At 38.1% G+C, this 21,674-nt stretch overlaps 2 protein-coding genes across 2 annotated transcripts in view; one reads left to right on the top strand and one right to left on the bottom strand.

Moving 5' to 3' along the window:
- The window catches only part of LOC125236514 (flotillin-2), a 490,988-nt gene that overhangs the window by 32,307 nt on the left and 437,007 nt on the right, over positions 1 to 21,674 (top strand).
- On the bottom strand, positions 16,305 to 20,964 carry LOC125236501 (glucose dehydrogenase [FAD, quinone]-like). The gene is made up of 5 exons (XM_048143323.1): positions 20,639 to 20,964; positions 19,757 to 19,984; positions 18,777 to 18,909; positions 18,569 to 18,688; positions 16,305 to 17,641 (listed from the first exon to the last, which is right to left on the bottom strand). The coding sequence occupies exons 1-5, from the start codon at positions 20,883 to 20,885 to the stop codon at positions 16,363 to 16,365; spliced, it is 2,007 nt and encodes a 668-aa protein (XP_047999280.1). The 5' UTR covers positions 20,886 to 20,964; the 3' UTR covers positions 16,305 to 16,362.

Genomic DNA, 21,674 nt, shown 5'->3' with positions numbered 1-21,674 from the left:
CCGAAAAAAAATAAAATTTGAAAAACTCAACTTATGGTCCTACGTCGAAGGCCGAAAACATTGCTTGGAATCGGGTCCTAACGATGCCACTTCGTGGATACCTTCATAAGACCTTGCTGAATGCAGATAGTTAAGCCATTTGCGGGCACTCGAAACAGATTCAACGAAAAAAAATAAAACTTGAAAATTTGAAAAACTCAACTTATGGTCCTACGTCGAAAGCCGAAAACATTGCTTGGAATCGGGTCCTAACGATGCCACTTTGTGGATACCTTCAGAAGACCTTACTGATTGCAGATAGTTAAGCCATTTGCGGGCAATCGAAACAGACAGAGAACAAAAAATAAAACTTTTTAATTTGACAAACTCAACTTATGGTCCTACGTCGAATGCCGAAAACATTGCTTGGAATCGGGTCCTATCGATGCAGCTTTGTGGATACCTTCTAAGACCTTGCCGATTGCAGATAGTTAAGCCATTTGCGGGCACTCGAAACCGATTCGCTGAAAAAAAATAAAACTTGAAAATTTGAAAAACTCAACTTATGGTCCTACGTCGAAGGCCGAAAACATTGCTTGGAATCGGGTCCTAACGATGCCACTTCGTGGATACCTTCATAAGACCTTGCTGGTTGCAGATAGTTAAGCCATTTGCGGGTACTCGAAACAGATTCACCGAAAAAAAATAAAACTTGAAAATTTTAAAAACTCAACTTATGGTCCTACGTCGAAGGCCGAAAACATTGCTTGGAATCGTGTCCTAACGATGCCACTTTGTGGATAATAATAATAATAATAATAAATAATAAATTCTTTATTCGCTTAAAATATGGTACAATGAGATGGTAGGTATATACATTTATCGAGCTATACATATTTTGCTGATTCAGCATGCAAATACACTTAACCTAAACTTAACTAAATACTTAAAGTAATACTATTACATGCAAAACAGGTCGTCAATAGAGTAAAACATTTTAATTTTTAGCCAACGATAGAGTTGTGTCTTAAATGAATTAAGGGTAAGATCTTTTATTGTATCTGGGAGAGCATTAAATATTTGTATGCACATGTTATAACTGCTTTTCATAAAAAGGGCACTATTAGGAACAAAATCAATTACAAGCCTATTAGGATTTCTTGTGTTTCTATGGAATACTTGATTAGCCTTGACAAACAAATGTGGATATTTTTTTACAAACACAGCAGCTTCAAAAATATACATACAAGGCAGTGTCAAAATTTCGTGCTTTGCGAATAGTGGCCTTACAAGATTCTCGTTGGGATACCTTCGGAACACCTTGCTGATTGCAGACAGTTAAGCCATTTGCCAAAATAAAATTTAAAAAATTTAAAATCTCTACTTATGGTCCTATGTCGAAGGCCGAAAAATATACTTGGGATCGGGTACTTACGATGTCACTTTGTGAATACCTTCAGAAGACGTTGGTTAATCAAGATACATAGGTCACTTGCGGGCACTCGTAGAAGATTGATCATAAAAAAATAAAACTTAAAAATTTAAGAATTCAAGTTATGGTCCTATGTCGAAGGCCGAAAAAAATACTTGGGATCGGGTCCCTACGATGCCACTTTGTAAATACCTTCACAAGACGTTGCTTAATCAAGATACACAGGTCATTTGCGGGCACTCGTAGAAAATTCGCCATAAAAAAATAAAACTTAAAAAATTTAAAAACTCAACTTATGGTCCTATGTCGAAGGCCGAAAAAAATACTTGGGATCGGGTCCTTACGATGCCACTTTGTGAATACCTTCACAAGACGTTGCTTAATCAAGATACACAGGTCATTTGCGGGCACTCGTATAAGATTCGTCATAAAAAAATAAAACTTAAAAAATTTAAAAACTCAACTTATGGTCCTAGGTCGAAGGCCGAAAAAAATACTTGGGATCGGGTCCTTACGATGCCACTTTGTCAATACCTTCAAAAGTCGTTGCTCAATCAAGATACACAGGTCATTTGCGGGCACTCGTAGAAGATTCGCCATAAAAAAATAAAACTTTAAAAATTGAAGAACTCAACTTATGGTCCTATGTCGAAGGCCCAAAAAAATACTTGGGATCGGGTCCTTACGATGCCACTTTGTGAATGCCTTCAGAAGACGTTGCTCAATTAAGATACACAGGTCATTTGCGGGCACTCGTAGAAGATTGGTCATAAAAAAATAAAATTTAAGAACTCAACTCATGGTCCTATGTCGAAGGCCGAAAGAAATACTTGGGATCGGTTCCTTACGATGCCACTTTGTGAATACCTTCAGAAGACGTTGGTTAATCAAGATACATAGGTCACTTGCGGGCACTCGTAGAAGATTGGTCATAAAAAAATAAAACTTAAAAAATTTAAGAACTCAAGTTATGGTCCTATGTCGAAGGCCGAAAAAAATACTTGGGATCGGGTCCTTACGATGCCACTTTGTAAATACCTTCACAAGACGTTGCTTAATCAAGATACACAGGTCATTTGCGGGCACTCGTAGAAAATTCGCCATAAAAAAATAAAACTTAAAAAATTTAAAAACTCAAGTTATGGTCCTATGTCGAAGGCCGAAAAAAATACTTGGGATCGGGTCCTTACGATGCCACTTTGTAAATACCTTCACAAGACGTTGCTTAATCAAGATACACAGGTCATTTGCGGGCACTCGTAGAAAATTCGCCATAAAAAAATAAAACTTAAAAAATTTAAAAACTCAACTTATGGTCCTATGTCGAAGGCCGAAAAAAATACTTGGGATCGGGTCCGTACGATGCCACTTTGTGAATACCTTCATAAGACGTTGCTCAATCAAGATACACAGGTCATTTGTGGGCACTCGTAGAAGATTCACCATAAAAGCAGAAAACTTGAAAATTTTAAAAACTCAACTTATGGTCCTATGTCGCAGGCCGAAAAAAATACTTGGGATCGGGTCCTTACGATGCTACTTTGTGAATACCTTCACAAGACGTTGCTCAATCACGATACATAGGTCATTTGCGGGCAATCGTAGAAGATTCGCCATAAAAGCAGAAAACTTAAAAATTTTAAAAACTCAACTTACGGTCCTATGTCGAAGGCCGAAAAAAATAATTGGGACCGGATCCTTACGATGCCATTTTGTGAATACCTTCAGAAAACGTTGCTCAATCATAACACACAGGTCATTTGCGGGCACTCGTAGAAGATTTGCCATAAAAAGATAAAAATTAAAAAATTTAAAAACTCAACTTATGGTCCTATGTCGAAGGCCGAAAAAAATACTTGGGATCGGGTCCTTACGATGCCACTTTGTAAATACCTTCAGAAGACGTTGCTAAATCAAGATACACATGTCATTTGCGGGCACTCTTAGAAGATTCGCCATAAAAAAATAAAACATAAAAAGTTTAGTTTTTAATTTTTTTAAGTTTTCTGCTTTTGTGGCGAATCTTTTACGAGTGCCCGCAAATGACCTATGTATCTTGATTAAGCAACGTCTTCTGAAGCTATTTAAAAAGTGGCATCGTAAGGACCCGATCCCAAGTATTTTTTTCGGCCGTCGACATAGGACCATAAGTTGAGATTTTAAAATTTTCCAGTTTTCTGCTTTTATGGCGAATCTTCTACGAGTGCCCGCAAATGACCTGTGTATTATGATTGACCAACGTTTTATGAAGGTATTTACAAAGTGGCATCGTAAGGACCCGATCCCAAGTATTTTTTTTGGCCTTCGATATAGGACCATAAGTTGAGTTCTTCAATTTTTTCAGTTTTATTTTTTTATGGCGAATCTTCTACGAGTGCCCGCAAATGAACTGTGTATCTTGATTTAGCAACGTCTTCTGAAGGTATTCACAAAGTGGCATCGTAAGGACCCTATCCCAAGTATTTTTTTCGGCCTTCGACATAAGACCATAAGTTGAGATTTTAAAATTTTCCAGTTTTCTGCTTTTATGGCGAATCTTCTACGAGTGCCCGCAAATGACCTGTGAATTATGATTGACCAACGTTTCATAAAGGTATTCACAAAGTGGCATCGTAAGGATCCGATCCCAAGTATTTTTTTCGGCCTTCGACATAGGACCATAAGTTGAGTTCTTCGATTTTTTAAGTTTTATTTTTTTATGGCGAATCTGCTGCGAGCGCCCGCAAATGACCTGTGAATCTTAATTGGGCAACGTCTTCTGAAGGTATTCACAAAGTGGCATCGTAAGGACTCGATCCCAAGTATTTTTTTCTGCCTTCGACATAGGACCATAAGTTGAGTTTTTAATTTTTTTAAGTTTTCTGCTTTTGTGGCGAATCTTCTACGAGTGCTCGCAAATGACCTATGTATCTTGATTGAGCAACGTCTTGTGAAAGTATTCACAAAGTGGCGTCGTAAGGACCCGATCCCAAGTATTTTTTTCGGCCTTCGACATAGGACCATAAGTTGAGTTTTTAAATTATTTAAGTTTTATTTTTTTATGACGAATCTTCTACGAGTGCCCGCAAATGACCTGTGTATCTTGATTTAGCAACGTCTTGTGAAGGTATTCACAAACTGGCATCGTAAGGACCCGATCCCAAGTATTTCTTTCAGCCTTCGACATAGGACCATAGGTTGAATTTTTAATTTTTTTAAGTTTTCTGCTTTTATGGCGAATCTTCTACGAGTGCCCGCAAATGACCTGTGTATCTTGATTCAGCAACGTCTTCTGAAGTTATTCACAGAGTGGCAACGTAAGGACCCGATCCCAAGTATTTTTTTCGGCCTTCGACATAGGACCATAAGTTGAGTTTTTAAATTTTTTAATTTTTATTTTTTTATGACGAGTCTTCTACGAGTGCCCGCAAATGACCTGTGTATCTTGATTTAGCAACGTCTTGTGAAGGTATTCACAAAGTGGCATCGTAAGGACCCGATCCCAAGTATTTTTTTCGGCCTTCGACATAGGACCATAAGTTGAGTTTTTAATTTTTTTAAGTTTTCTGCTTTTGTGGCGAATCTTCTACGAATGCTCGCAAATGACCTATGTATCTTGATTGAGCAACGTCTTGTGAAGGTATTCACAAAGTGGCGTCGTAAGGACCCGATCCCAAGTATTTTTTTCGGCCTTCGACATAGGACCATAAGTTGAGTTTTTAAATTTTTTAATTTTTATTTTTTTATGGTGAATCTGCTGCGAGCGCCCGCAAATGACCTGTGAATCTTAATTGGGCAACGTCTTCTGAAGGTATTCACAAAGTGGCATCGTAAGGACTCGATCCCAAGTATTTTTTTCTGCCTTCGACATAGGACCATAAGTTGAGTTTTTAATTTTTTTATGTTTTCTGCTTTTGTGGCGAATCTTCTACGAGTGCTCGCAAATGACCTATGTATCTTGATTGAGCAACGTCTTGTGAAGGTATTCACAAAGTGGCGTCGTAAGGACCCGATCCCAAGTATTTTTTTCGGCCTTCGACATAGGACCATAAGTTGAGTTTTTAAATTTTTTAAGTTTTATTTTTTTATGACGAATCTTCTACGAGTGCCCGCAAATTACCTATGTATCTTGATTTAGCAACGTCTTGTGAAGGTATTCACAAACTGGCATCGTAAGGACCCGATCCCAAGTATTTCTTTCAGCCTTCGACATAGGACCATAGGTTGAATTTTTAATTTTTTTAAGTTTTCTGCTTTTATGGCGAATCTTCTACGAGTGCCTGCAAATGACCTGTGTATCTTGATTCAGCAACGTCTTCTGAAGTTATTCACAGAGTGGCAACGTAAGGACCCGATCCCAAGTATTTTTTTCGGCCTTCGACATAGGACCATAAGTTGAGTTTTTAAATTTTTTAATTTTTATTTTTTTATGACGAGTCTTCTACGAGTGCCCGCAAATGACCTGTGTATCTTGATTTAGCAACGTCTTGTGAAGGTATTCACAAAGTGGCATCGTAAGGACCCGATCCCAAGTATTTTTTTCTGCCTTCGACATAGGACCATAAGTTGAGTTTTTAATTTTTTTAAGTTTTCTGCTTTTGTGGCGAATCTTCTACGAATGCTCGCAAATGACCTATGTATCTTGATTGAGCAACGTCTTGTGAAGGTATTCACAAAGTGGCGTCGTAAGGACCCGATCCCAAGTATTTTTTTCGGCCTTCGACATAGGACCATAAGTTGAGTTTTTAAATTTTTTAAGTTTTATTTTTTTATGACGAATCTTCTACGAGTGCCCGCAAATGACCTGTGTATCTTGATTTAGCAACGTCTTGTGAAGGTATTCACAAACTGGCATCGTAAGGACCCGATCCCAAGTATTTCTTTCAGCCTTCGACATAGGACCATAGGTTGAATTTTTAATTTTTTTAAGTTTTCTGCTTTTATGGCGAATCTTCTACGAGTGCCCGCAAATGACCTGTGTATCTTGATTCAGTAACGTCTTCTGAAGTTATTCACAGAGTGGCAACGTAAGGACCCGATCCCAAGTATTTTTTTCGGCCTTCGACATAGGACCATAAGTTGAGTTTTTAAATTTTTATTTTTTTATGACGAGTCTTCTACGAGTGCCCGCAAATGACCTGTGTATCTTGATTCAGCAACGTCTTCTGAAGGTATTCACAAAGTGGCAACGTAAGGACCCGATCCCAAGTATTTTTTTCGGCCTTCGACATAGGACCATAAGTTGAGTTTTTAAAATTTTCCAGTTTTCTGCTTTTATGGCGAATCTTCTACGAGTGCCCGCAAATGACCTGTATATTATGATTTACCAACGTTTTATGAAGGTAGTCACAAAGTGGCATCGTAAGGATCCGATCCCAAGTATTTTTTTCGGCTTTCGACATAGGACCATAAGTTGAGTTCTTCGATTTTTTAAGTTTTATTTTTTTATGGCGAATATGCTGCGAGTGCCCGCAAATGACCTGCGTATGTTGATTGAGCAACGTCTTGTGAAGGTATTTACAAAGTGGCATCGTAAGGACCCGATCCCAAGTATTTTTTTTGGCCTTCGATATAGGACCATAAGTTGAGTTCTTCAATTTTTTCAGTTTTATTTTTTTATGGCGAATCTTCTACGAGTGCCCGCAAATAACCTATGTATCTTGATTGAGCTACGTCTTTTTAAGGTATTCACAAAGTGGCATCGTAAGGACCTTATCACAAGTATTTTTTTCGGCCTTCGACATAGGACCATAACTTGAGTTCTTCGATTTTTTAAGTTTTATTTTTTTATGGCGAATCTGCTGCGAGTGCCCGCAAGTGACCTGCGTATGTTGATTGAGCAACGTCTTGTGAAGGTAGTTACAAAGTGGCATCGTAAGGACCCGATCCCAAGTATTTTTTTCGGCCTTCGACATAGGACCATAAGTTGAGTTTTTAAATTTTTTAAGTTTTATTTTTTTATGGCGAATTTTCTACGAGTGCCCGCAAATGACCTGTGTATCTTGATTAAGCAACGTCTTGTGAAGGTATTTACAAAGTGGCATCGTAAGGACCTGATCCCAAGTATTTTTTTCGGCCTTCGTCATAGGACCAGAATTTAAATTTTTAATTTTTTTAAGTTTTATCTTTTTATGGCAAATCTTCTACGAGTGCCCGCAAATGACCTGTGTGTTATGATTGAGCAACGTTTTCTGAAGGTATTCACAAAATGGCATCGTAAGGATCCGGTCCCAATTATTTTTTTCGGCCTGCGACATAGGACCATAAGTTGAGTTTTTAAAATTTTCAAGTTTTCTGCTTTTATGGTGAATCTTCTACGAGTGCCCGCAAATGACCTGTGTATCTTGATTGAGCAACGTCTTATGAAGGTATTCACAAAGTGGCATCATAAGGACCCGATCCCAAGTATTTTTTTCGGCCTTCGACTTAGGACCATAAGTTGAGTTTTTAAATTTTTTAAGTTTTATTTTTTTATGGCGAATTTTCTACGAGTACCCGCAAATGACCTGTGTATCTTGATTAAGCAACGTCTTGTGAAGGTATTTACAAAGTGGCATCGTAAGGACCCGATCCCAAGTATTTTTTTCGGCCTTCGACATAGGACCATAAGTTGAGTTTTTAAATTTTTTAAGTTTTATTTTTTTATGGCGAATTTTCTACGAGTGCCCGCAAATGATCTGTGTATCTTGATTAAGCAACGTCTTGTGAAGGTATTTACAAAGTGGCATCGTAAGGACCCGATCCCAAGTATTTTTTTCGGCCTTCGACATAGGACCATAACTTGAGTTCTTAAATTTTTTAAGTTTTATTTTTTTATGACCAATCTTCTACGAGTGCCCGCAAGTGACCTATGTATCTTGATTGAGCAACATCTTCTGAAGGCATTCACAAAGTGGCATCGTAAGGACCCGATCCCAAGTATTTTTTTGGGCCTTCGACATAGGACCATAAGTTGAGTTCTTCAATTTTTAAAGTTTTATTTTTTTATGGCGAATCTTCTACGAGTGCCCGCAAATGACCTGTGTATCTTGATTGAGCAACGACTTTTGAAGGTATTGACAAAGTGGCATCGTAAGGACCCGATCCCAAGTATTTTTTTCGGCCTTCGACATAGGACCATAAGTTGAGTTTTTAAATTTTTTAAGTTTTATTTTTTTATGACGAATCTTCTACGAGTGCCCGCAAATGACCTGTGTATCTTGATTAAGCAACGTCTTGTGAAGGTATTCACAAAGTGGCATCGTAAGGACCCGATCCCAAGTATTTTTTTCGGCCTTCGACATAGGACCATAAGTTGAGTTTTTAAATTTTTTAAGTTTTATTTTTTTATGGCGAATTTTCTACGAGTGCCCGCAAATGACCTGTGTATCTTGATTAAGCAACGTCTTGTGAAGGTATTGACAAAGTGGCATCGTAGGGACCCGATCCCAAGTATTTTTTTCGGCCTTCGACATAGGACCATAACTTGAATTCTTAAATTTAAGTTGAGTTTTATTTTTTTATGATCAATCTTCTACGAGTGCCCGCAAGTGACCTATGTATATTGATTAACCAACGTCTTCTGAAGGTATTCACAAAGTGACATCGTAAGGACCCGATGCCAAGTATTTTTTTCGGCCTTCGACATAGGACCATAAGTAGTTTTTAAATTTTTTAAATTTTATGTTGGCAAATGGCTTAACTGTCTGCAATCAGCAAGGTCTTCCGAAGGTATCCACAAAGTGGCATCGTTAGGACACTATTCCAAGCAATGTTTTCGGCCTTCGACGTAGGACCATAAGTTGAGTTTTTAAAATTTTCAAGTTTTATTTTTTTTCGGTGAATCTGTTTCGAGTACCCGCAAATGGCTTAACTATCTGCAATCAGCAAGGTCTTATGAAGGTATCCACGAAGTGGCATCATTAGGACCCGATTCCAAGCAATGTTTTCGGCCTTCGACGTAGGACCATAAGTTGAGTTTTTCAAATTTTCAAGTTTTATTTTTTTTCGACGAATCGGTTTCGAGTGCCCGCAAATGGCTTAACTATCTGCAATCGGCAAGGTCTTAGAAGGTATCCACAAAGCGGCATCGATAGGACCCGATTCCAAGCAATGTTTTCGGCATTCGACGTAGGACCATAAGTTGAGTTTATCAAATTAAAAAGTTTTATTTTTTGTTCTCTGTCTGTTTCGATTGCCCGCAAATGGCTTAACTAGCTGCATTCAGCAAGGTCTTATGAAGGTATCCACGAAGTGGCATCGTTAGGACCCGATTCCAAGCAATGTTTTCGGCCTTCGACTTAGGACCATAAGTTGAGTTTTTCAAATTTTTTTTTTTTTCGGCGAATCTGTTTCGAGTGCCCGCAAATGGCTTAACTATCTGCAATCAGCAAGGTCCTATGAAGGTATTCACAAAGTGGCATCGTTAGGACCCGATTCTAAGCAATTTTTTCGGCTTTCGACGTCGGACCATAAGTTGAGTTTTTAATATTTTCAAGTTTTATTTTTTTGCAGTGAATCGGTTTCGAGTGCCCGCAAATGGCTTAACTATCTGCAATCAGCAAGGTCTTATGAAGGTATCCACAAAGTGGCATCGTTAGGACCCGTTTCCAAGCAATTTTTTCGGCCTTCGACGTAGGACCATAAGTTGAGTTTTTCAAATTTTCAAGTTTTATTTTTTTTCGGCGAATCTAGTTCGAGTGCCCGCAAATGGCTTAACTGTCTGCAATCAGCAAGGTCTTATGAAGGTATGCACAAAGTGGCATCGTTAGGACCCGATTGTGTTATGAAGGTATGCACAAAATAGCATCATAAGGTCATCATGCAGGAGCGTAAGTTGAATTTTTCAAATTTTCATATTTTCATTTTTTTTTTTGGAAAATCTCAGGAGGTCCTAACGATTCTAATATGTGAACAAACGTCAACTTATGAATATCTGTCGATTGAGATCAAAAAAACTTGCAATAGGTGGTTTGGGGTGGCTAGCGTGAACGTGAAGACAGCCACCCCACTTTGAAAAAAAATAAAAAAATGAGGAATAGGGTCCTAACGATTTTAATATGTGAACAAACGTCAACTAATGAATATCTATCGATAGAAATCAAAAAAACTTGGAAAAAGTGGTTTGGGGTGGTTAGCGTGAAGACAGCCACCCCACTTTGAAAAAAAATAAAAAAATGAGGAATAGGGTCCTAACGATTTTAATATGTGAACAAACGTCAACTAATGAATATCTATCGATAGAAATCAAAAAAACTTGGAAAAAGTGGTTTGGGGTGGCTAGCGTGAAGACAGCCACCCCATTTTGATTTAAAAAAAAAATGATGTTAGGATCGGGTCCTAACGATTTTACCTACTGAACAAACGTGAACTAACGATGAACTAACGATTCCGATATGCCATTTGCGGGCAAAAAAAATGGGGTGGTCAACTTCACGAGCATCTTTGTAACCTATACTTAAATTCTTTAGGATAACTATCGTAATTATAGAGAGGGTCGACAGAAGAAATTAAATTATTGGGCAAACGGCAGTGTTTGCCGAAAACTAATTCGAATGGCGTATATTGTGTCTCGGTATGCACGGTGGTGTTATATGAGAAACACCAATAACTTAACCAAGTGCTCCAATCGGTGCGGTTGTTACTACATTGAATCCTAAGATATGCACCTAGATTTTTGTGTGTGTTTTCAAGCGCTCCTATGGTTTCATGGTGATAAGCAGTTGAGTGTAGCTTATTAACACCTAATAATTTACAAATATCGCTAAATACACTAGACATAAATTCGGTACCTTGATCCGTTATAATGTCGCATGGAATGCCATATCTTAAAACGAAATTATTTACAAAAGCTTTACTTACAGATTCAGTGTCTTTTCTTTCTAACGGGTATGCTTCTACGAACTTAGTCAGTTCACACTGAATTGTTAATACGTACTTATAGTTATAATTATCTATTTCTAAAGGTCCAAGTATATCTAAAGAAATTCTTTCAAAAGATGAGCTTGGTGTCGAAGTGATCACCATTGGTTCCTTAATGTACTTATTAGTGTGCTTGTTGTATTGACAATGTGCACATTTCTTAACGTACTCGTATACATCGTGGCTCATTCTTGGCCAGAAGTAGTGTTGCTTTATATTATTAAGCATTCTATTAACCCCCGCGTGTCCACTGGTGGGTAATAGATGAAAATCGTTTAAAATAACTCGTATTTCGTCTTTATCGTATACTTTTGTAACACCTCTTGTTACTAAGATCCTAGGAATATTACATTTATAGCTAGCTAAAAATTCATTTACTTTATGTGCATTTCGATTATTCTTTATAATTATAACTTCGCTTATGTTTTGCTCCTTGCAAAATTGTTCTAATTCCCTCGCTAACACGCCTACGGTAGATAACGATCGGGATGTTAGATACATGCACGATTTGCTTGGTACGTACCAAAAATTTCCTTTACTACTCATTATTCCATTTCGACATGTCTTATAGTTAGAGTTTAGTATTAATTCAATATAATTTTTCGGTGCTTTGATGATTTCCACCACTCTAGGTTGATCAAGCCTATCGTGTGCGGGATCATCTGTCACTAAGCTACCTTGATCACACGTTTGTTGTTGTTCTTGCTGCGCGCGTAACTTCCGTGATTGAGCTCTCGTTATGACTGATACAACGTTTGTCCTAATATTTTTTAAATCATCACTATTCATCGGTAAACGACTCAATGCGTCTGCAGCTGCATTGTTTCGTCCCGGAATGTATTCAATGTCAAAATTAAATTCCTCTAAATATAACCTATATTTGGTTAATCTACTCGAAGGATCAGTCATTCCGAAAAGATAAATTAAAGGTTTATGGTCTGTGACAATTTTAAACTTTTTCCTATAGAGATATGGTCTAAAATGTCTTGTCGCCCAAACTATAGCTAGCAATTCCAAATCTATTATTGGGTATCGCGTTTCAGCTGGCTTAAGGTTTCGACTTGCATATGCGACTACTTTGCCATTGCAATTAGACAAAACTGCTCCTAAGCCTATCTTTGAAGCATCTGTATGTAAGGTAAACACATTCTTTTCAGAAAAATTAGGGTAATCTAGAACTTGTGGACCTGTAAGTATTTCTTTCAATTTTATAAAGGCTGTTTCACACTCTGGGGTCCAGTTGAAAACTGCATTTTTCTTAGAAAGTTGATTTAATGGATAAGCGATATTCGCAAAATTTTGAATAAACCGTCTGTAATAATTGGCAAATGCTACGAATCTTTTTACCTCATCTGTATTCGTTGGTCTTGGATATTTATTTAATGCTTCTACTTTTGCTGGATCGGGTTCTACTCCATTTGAAGTAATTTTATGGCCTAAATACATTATGTCTTTTCGCAAAAATTCACACTTTAATGGATTTAACTTAAGATTTGTGCTTCTCAATCGTTCTAACACTCGAATAAGATTATGGTTGTGTGACGTCATGGAGTTTCCTATGACAATGCAATCGTCTAAATATATGAAACATTGTTTGTAATTTAATCCGGACATGGCTATAGTCATAAGTCTAGAGAAAACACTAGGGCTTGTTCGCAGTCCCATGGGACATCGCTTCATTTGATACATCTTATCGGTCGTAAACGCTGTATACTTTCTAGATTCTTTGTCTAAAGCTAGTTGGTAATAACCTTGAGAAAGATCAAGTTTTGAAAAATATATACTACCTGCAAGGGAATCTAAAATTTCTGTTATATTGGGTAGTGGGAACTTATCATCCTGTATCTTATTGTTTAGCTGCCTATAATCAACAACTAACCTCCACTTCTTTTCTCCTAACTTATCACATTTTTTTGGAACTAGCAAAACTGGGCTGGACCACTCAGAGGTGGTCTCCTCTATTATATCGTTATCTAGCATACTTTTAATCTGAGTTTGAAGTTCATTACGTAAAGCATGTGGTATTCTGTATGGCTTTACGTATACCGGACTTGAATTATCTTTTAACTTAATTTTGTGCTGTAGCAAGTTAGTTGTAGTTAGCTTGTCGCCGGGCAGATGAAAAACATCTGCGTATTTTGCGCAAATTTGTTCTATGCTTAATTGTTCCTCTTTATTTAAATAAGTTTCTAAATTTAAAAGATCTAATAATGTTTTTACTCTGTCAACACTAATTTTCCTTGAATCAAAATTGCAAATATCAAAATGGCATAATCTGTGTACATTCAAACTTGATAAATCTAAACTGACTGGCTTATCTGTCGTATTTAGTATTCGTACTGGTATTTTACCTTTCTCTGGTCTTGAAATGACACCTGCTACAAAAACGCCTTCTTGCATTTCTTCCGATAGTACTACACAATCATCGGTCAGCTGTGACGCGATGTGAGTCATAATTTCGCAGCGAGGTGGTATGTTTTGAATAAAACTACTTTTAGAATACACGTTCATAGGTATTGAGACAGTTTGACCTTTGTCCTCTAAAAATAATGCATTATGTTTATAACTTATGTCTGCATTGTAACGTAAGAAAAATTTTTCACCTAAAATAGCTTCAGCTGAGCATTGCAAATTCTTAAAAACATGAAACTTTCCTTTGCAAACGAAACCGTTAAAGTCTAAATCTAAATAAATGTATCCATCTGAAATTAAATCTCCACAAACTCCAGTAATAGTAATGCTATCTCCTTGTAATCGTTTAAGGAGATCGGGTTTGTCTTGCAAATATTCATACCTAATAGCACATAGGCCTGCTCCACTGTCGGCCAAAAGTTTTAATTTATGTCCATAACCTACAATACAATTTACCGTACTATAATTATTTTTGTTATAGTTAAATGTAGCACTATTCATGTTAGTCACGAAAAAACTGCTTATTTGGCTTTACGTCCTCCTTTGCCGATCGTATGTGTTGTGCACGTGAATGCGCGGGCGCGGGCCGCGGCGGGGTCGCGCGCGCAGGTCGGCGAACGCTGGATGCGCGGTCAGCAAAAGGCTGTGGCCGCGTAGCTCTATTTGTCGGGAAGTGTTGCGAAATACTTGCATTACGGCTATTATTAGAATAATACCGTGTTCTAAATGTATTTCTGTCTGTATTATAACTTTTACTCCTATCGTAACGATTAGAATAATTATTTCGGTTCTCGTTGTTATGATAATTATTACGAGAACGTCCCCGTCTGTAATGTAGGATCTGATCGTCGCGTGGTGACGAGCTATACTCATCAATGGCTGTCCTAATAGCTTCAGGCAAAGATGTAAATTGCCTAGAAGATATTATTGTGCTTAATTTTGGGTCTGAAAGACCATCTGCAAAGCGCTTAATAGCTGACTTTTCGTTCAGTGGCCGCAGTACGTCGTACCTACTGTCGTTACCGTCGGCCTGAGAAATAGTCAAATTGACAAAAAGATCCTCAATTTCAGCTCCGAAAGCTTCTATTGTTCTCCTACCTTGTCTAGCTCTGTAAAGCTGAGCCTGAATTGATTCGGACGATTTTTTAGGAAGCAAAAATGTACGCATATCCGAAACGAGAGATTCTACGCTAACGTATGACGTCTTTAACCTGAGCTTAGCGCTAGACGAAAGTCTTGTTTTTAAAACAAATTCTATCAATGTCTGCTGAGATTCGGTATTAATAATAGTACTGTACATAAGAATACCATCTATTAACTGTTTAGTTGTATCCTCTTGCCCTGTCATGACGGGCAACAAGGCGATGGCCGTTTTAACATCAAAACTAGGTTTAGCCATTTTTTCGTCTGTTTGGGAATCTGTATCAAAGAATAGTAACGATAACTTAATCCTCTCGTAAGTGTCTTTGACTTCGCCTATAAGTCTATTACCTAATTCTATTTCTGAAGAACTAAATTCATCCTGCCTTTTCTTTAACTGAGACACAATATCCGCAAAATGGTTATATAATTCATTTGATTCCTCTAATTTCCTTCTACCTATTTCTTTCCGTCGCCTCTCTGGACCTAACTTAGAAATATCTTCTTTTAACTTATTTAGTTTATCGCGCAAAGACTGTAATTCTAATAACATAATAAATTTGTCACCTCAATTAATCAACATATTACAAAAAAAAACTGCTGCAAAAGGGAACCCTATAAATTGCTAAATAACATGACAAAATAATATAACTAACTTACATAGATAGCGGGAACGTACTTCGCTTAGTAGGTCATGTTGAATTGTTGACGCTGCATTCCGCGCTGGCACGGGCGGGCGGTCGGGCTGTCGCGTGACGCTGGCTGGCAACGTGAGTCTTCCATGTGCACGTGACCGATGCTCTGCTACAGAAGATGACGCGGGCCGGGCTAACCCTGGACTCCCTCGAGCTGGGCCGGGATAACCCTGGACACCTCTTGCTGGTGGGCCGGGATAACCCTGGACACCTCTTGATTTGCGAGCCGGGAAACCCTGGACAACGCTCTTCTTTCTTCGTAGACTTATATATAGGACATATTTTCTTTCTTCTTTTCCTTCTTTAGTGCGGTTTTCAAAATTGGACGTGTTCTTTCTTCTTATAAATTTTCTTCGACGTCGATCTTCATGAGAGTAATCTTGGATGTGCAGTGCCGGTCTTCATAGTGGTAATCTTGATTCTTCAAACAAATAAATCTTCAGTCTTGAATAGTTTTCTGTCTTCATTTTCATATGTTGCGCTCCGTGGTGAAATCCGTTTCCTTGGTTCTACTGGTATGGGTCGCCATGAGATATGATGAAGTTGGAGGGTTGAATGGAGGTTAAGTAAAACTGGTCATTATGGATGTTGTGTGTTGTATTGTCGATAATCAATACAGAAGAGAGAGCAAGTAAAACTAAACATACTTTATATAGTAAATTATTGCTTACATGCTATTTTATTCACATACGTGTGTCACATGTATGTTGCAGACAGTAACGTTAAGTTACTGTTAAAGTGTTAATTAGGGATATACTACAATAGTAATAAAACACATCTAGCATTTTTACTGTATTATAATCGCTACTGTCACTTAAAACAGAACTAATTTTCCTTATTCTGTGACACACTTTGTTGATTCTCAGTTTTCCATTTCCATGCGTGTTTAAGCAGATCCGCGCCTTTTTCGCCGATCATCATGGCCGGCCCATTAGTGTGTGCAGCTATATGTCTAGGAATTATACTGCTGTCGATGACCCGTAGTCTTTCTATTCCATACACCTTTAGTTCATTGTCTACCACGGCGTCTGGGTCGGAGACTGGGCCCATCTTGCAAGTCGCTATTTGGTGGTGCTCAGTCTGCGTTAGCTGTCGTAGCGCACATTCCCAAAACTCATCAGTATTAAATGTACGATTTCTACATTCCGGAAAATTCGGCTGGAATAATTTTGATCCGTATTTTTGAAACGGAGGCAACGTACCCATTTTGACTACATATCGTATTCCGGCTAGCATTGTCGCTAAATCTCTCGGATGTGTCAAGTAATTATTTACAATTTTCGGTGGAGATAATGGATTTTTATCTCTTAGTTCTAAGTAACCTCTGGATTTAGGATACAAGAGCATTGGGAAAGCGCTCCAGGTTTCTCGATTGACGATGGGTCCGTAGGCTGGGTTCCACACATCGTCTCTTATCCTCATTCCTTGCCGGATGGCTCCACCTCCATCGGAACCGAGTGAACCTCCAATAGATAACAACTCAAGGTCTACATAAACATCATCTTCGTGCGGCACGTCCGTTTTGATATAGCCAAGCCCTTCGACCCCACCAGGAGAAGACAGCGGCCCATCACCATAATTTATCCATCTTATTATATTTGGTAAATTAGCCTCCCTAGATTCTATTAAACTGATGTTCGGCGTATTTAACGTAAACACTATCCCGTCAAAAGAAATATGATCATACAAAGTCCTGCCCACGCTTAAATTTTGTAGGACAGTTATGTTAAACTGTTTCAAGTGGTTCTCTGGGCCGATTCCTGATAGCATGAGTAACTTCGGCGATTCTATGGGCCCTGCTGATAAAATGACTTCCCTCCTTGCTTTGACCGTGTATCGCATTCCATTCCGCACGTATTCTACACCGGTTGCGGTTTTGGTAGCTTTATCGATAACGACTTTGGTAGCTCTGGTTTCGGGCAAAATATGCAGGTTTTTCCGGTTTTTGTGGGGGTGTAAGTACGCTTTAGCAGCGCTGTGGCGATGACCCTTGGATGTCGTTGTCTGGGCGTATCCCAGCCCGACTTTGTCGGGGTCGTTGTAGTCAACAGTTTTATCGCCCAGAAGTCTCCCAGCAGCCAAAAAAGCTTGTATCAAACGGGTTCTAAAAATAGAAAATAATAACCATAGAATTATTTCATCTTCGAAATATGCATTTTATTCGCAACAGTCGCAACTCGCAACACATTTTTAAGGCTGTTTGTTGTATGAAATGCACACACTTGTCTAACCTTAGAATTTATCTTGTCACGATAAGATTCACGAATTTACTTTAATCTCTTTATTTACTCAAAACATGATTTCATAACTTTCACTTCCAATTTTAAGAAAAGGAATATACTGTACGTATTTTTCGTCTAAGGGGCCGTCCATAAATTACGTCATTCTAAATTAGGGGGGGGGTTTGGTCTGCGGATGACGGTAAATGATAGATGGGGGGGGGGGTTCGAAATTGACGTCATTCTTATTTATTTATTTATAGTTTATTTTTCACGTACAAAAAGATTATTTCTAAAAAGAAATTTCTTCCAGCACACCTAGTAAGTGAGACTGCAAATGTGAGAGGCGGCTAAGGCGCATACAATACTAAAATAACTCATAATAACAGGGACAGGCACTTGACGTTGAGTGGGTTGAAGACGAGGATGAATCGAGCCAAAACGAATATCGGGAGGATACGGAGATATTACCCGTGATCCAGAATTTAAAAGAATGGGTGAAAACTCCGTGGGAGTTATCCAAAGAAAAGTAAAAAATAAGTAGTTATATTATATCAATGATTATTGCTAAAGTAAAAATAATAAAAGATGATTCTATAACCAAGTGTTTTAATCATATAATACCCTATTTTTCTCAAATCTGCAATGTTTTATTTTGTCAAACTGGTAATGACGTCAATTTTGGGAGAAGGGGGGGGTCATTAAGATATGACGATAGGATGATTATAGGGGGGGGTCTAAAATCTGAAAAAATCGATGACGTAATTTATGGACGGCCCCTAACTCGGGCAAGTGTGCCCATAATTACGTACCTCAACGGTGGATTTTCAATAGAAACTTTTCCACTGTGACCTTTATATGGATTTTCATTATTTTCCATTAAGTTTGACCTTTCCAGTTTCATAAAATATGGCAGCACGTCTTCGTATGACCTAAAAATACACATTTTATGTGAGAATTATGTCTAAAATTATTCTTGATTATTATGGATGAACAAAAGGGGTAACCACCAATACGAACCATCCATAATTCCCATCTCGAGCTATTCTGTCCCAGTCCTCAGGCCGACCTCGGGTATAGAGCATGTAATTAATTACGCTGGTGCCCCCAACAGCGCGACCCCTGGGCCAAAGGCAGCGCCTGCCTTCCATGCCTGAAAATTTTAAAGAACATTAAAAGTGCTGATGGAACAGAATTGCCAATCCATAATATTCATTTGCCCCTAAACTTTTGAAGGACTGCTTGCACCATATCTTTTCGTTTTATGTGTAAGATCGCTTTGGCAGATTGCGAAGAACGATATCTGAACTCAATAAAAATTGCGAAGGGGCCGTCCATAAATTACGTCATCGATTTTTTCAGATTTTAGACCCCCCCCATAATCATCCTATCGTCATATCTTAATGACCCCCCCCTTCTCCCAAAATTGACGTCATTACCAGTTTGACAAAATAAAACATTGCAGATTTGAGAAAAATAGGGTATTATATGATTAAAACACTTGGTTATAGAATCATCTTTTATTATTTTTACTTTAGCAATAATCATTGATATAATATAACTACTTATTTTTTACTTTTCTTTGGATAACTCCCACGGAGTTTTCACCCATTCTTTTAAATTCTGGATCACGGGTAATATCTCCGTATCCTCCCGATATTCGTTTTGGCTCGATTCATCCTCGTCTTCAACCCACTCAACGTCAAGTGCCTGTCCCTGTTATTATGAGTTATTTTAGTATTGTATGCGCCTTAGCCGCCTCTCACATTTGCAGTCTCACTTACTAGGTGTGCTGGAAGAAATTTCTTTTTAGAAATAATCTTTTTGTACGTGAAAAATAAACTATAAATAAATAAATAAGAATGACGTCAATTTCGAACCCCCCCCCATCTATCATTTACCGTCATCCGCAGACCAAACCCCCCCCCCCCTAATTTAGAATGACGTAATTTATGGACGGCCCCGAAGACATGTTGACGTTGCTTAAACTAGAGGCCTACCTAAACACACGCCCGGCTGTGGCTCGTTCCTATACTGCCATGCATATTCCGTCCGTTGGAAGTACGGCGCCAACGCTGGCACGTCAGTGAGGATGTTCTCTGATCTTCCTGCCTCCAGCACCAGCACTGTGACGTCACGCTGCTCCGTCAATCTTGAGGCCACAGCGCAGCCCGCTGAACCCGCTCCTACTACTACATAATCGTACTCTGCCCATGCGTCCGATTGACCTGAAGTCATGAATGAAATATTGTCAATATTTGTAAATATAGTTGGTGTGTTCTCAGAGAGACACATACCACAATCATGAGTTCCTATTCCTATTTATTCATCTCCGTATGTAGACAAATTGTTTTATGCTTTAAGAAAGGGACTTGTTGAAAATAACTATTTGTGATGAGTATAATAACGAGAAAATATTCACCCGAATCCCGAATTACGTTATTTAAGTACATAGAGTTTACATTGTTATGCAAATTACAGTTGTTTGACATATGCACTCTCAATACCAATTGAGTGTGCGTAATTTTGCAAACCGCATTATTGTCACTCTGGTTTTATGACGCAACGCAATGTTTGGAACTGGATTTTCACGATGCCGTTTCATGACCGTGACCGTTTTAAAGGGAACTGTCTCATATTTCATGCACAAAATATTATCTCGTTATCTGGCTACGAAATTGAGTTTATCAGTTTTCTAAAGCAGTAGGTCTGTCGGATGAAAAAAAAATGAAAATTTGTGTTTTAGTCATATCACGTTTTTGATGACATTTGAGAGATTATTACACTTTGTTTTGTTGAGGCAACGATAACAACGAGGAACTTAAATCCTGTTACGAGTGTAAGAGCAAAATCTCTAAAGAAGCGAACTGATGTTTACTTACCGCCAGGCAGTGGATATGCATCTCTTAGAAATCCAAAGAAATCAGTAGATGTCGTGGTTGGTCGTCTTGTCGGTGAAAGAGCTCTCATAGCCAAGTCCATCATGGCTCCTCTAGGTCTTGTTTGAGATGTCGCATTTGAGGGATCTTTAAATTGGAAAACCCCTTGCGATCGTATTAACGGGCTTTGCTGGCATTTTGATATGACTAGAGACCCTAGTAACGTTAATATGCCAAGTAAACGTAACATAGTAGAACTTCAATGGTTCTAAATGGTATAATTAGAATTAATGTACACCTGTTATATTTATTAATTTAATGCTATAAAACCTAGACATTCTGCCCTTTTCATTTTTAAGGTCTAAATTTCATTATACACTCTTGAATCTCTTGATCCATTCATTAGTCACGAAGAAAACTAATTTTTTTTTAGCACAATTACGCACAATTATATAATCCTTTTCATTTAATATATGCTACTAGCAGGTATACCAAAGCAAAATCACATGTCGGACAACTCCATGCGCACTTTTACTACGAAAATACTCTTGTAATTCAAAAAGCGGCGCTTTTATAAAATTTGCACCACCACCACGAAAGTTTGTCTCTCATCATATCCTTGCAAAAAGACAGATATTACAAGCCCTTATGGTTCATGTTGCCGCAAACATGTAATTGCAATTACATTGTGTCAAGGCGGCGATCGGTGGATATCACTACTTAAACAAAAACTCGTATCTTAATATGCTACTGAAAGTTGAAAGGCTGCAACTCTGTACACACACACGCGTACATACCACACTTTTCTTACGAGTGATATCAATATACGAGTTTTTATTTTAATATAATGCCGATATACTTATACACTGAACAGGCTTAAGTAGAGCATGAACCAGAAAACAGGTGACAAGGGAATGTCGATCTTGTTACAAATCTTAATATCACTTTTCAATATGTATTTTCATTTTCACATACAGATTATGGTATTGTTTTGGGTAAGATAACATTAAGGCTGCTTACAAAAAAAACCTCAAAATAA

The sequence above is a fragment of the Leguminivora glycinivorella genome, chromosome 19, assembly GCF_023078275.1.
Source record: "Leguminivora glycinivorella isolate SPB_JAAS2020 chromosome 19, LegGlyc_1.1, whole genome shotgun sequence".
Classification (NCBI taxonomy): Eukaryota; Metazoa; Arthropoda; class Insecta; order Lepidoptera; family Tortricidae; genus Leguminivora; species Leguminivora glycinivorella.
Note: the sequence above shows the minus strand (reverse complement) of the source record. Positions and strands in the feature narration are given on the sequence as shown.

Excerpts from the sequence above, each read along its gene's own strand:
- LOC125236501 (XM_048143323.1), bottom strand. The coding sequence starts at position 20,885 with ATGTTACGTTTACTTGGCATATTAACGTTACTAGGGTCTCTAGTCATA. Across the intron at positions 18,689-18,776 it reads CGAGATGGGAATTATGGATG|GTCATACGAAGACGTGCTGC; the intron begins GTTCGTATTGGT and ends GTGTATTTTTAG. Across the intron at positions 17,642-18,568 it reads ATTGAAAATCCACCGTTGAG|AACCCGTTTGATACAAGCTT; the intron begins GTACGTAATTAT and ends TTCTATTTTTAG.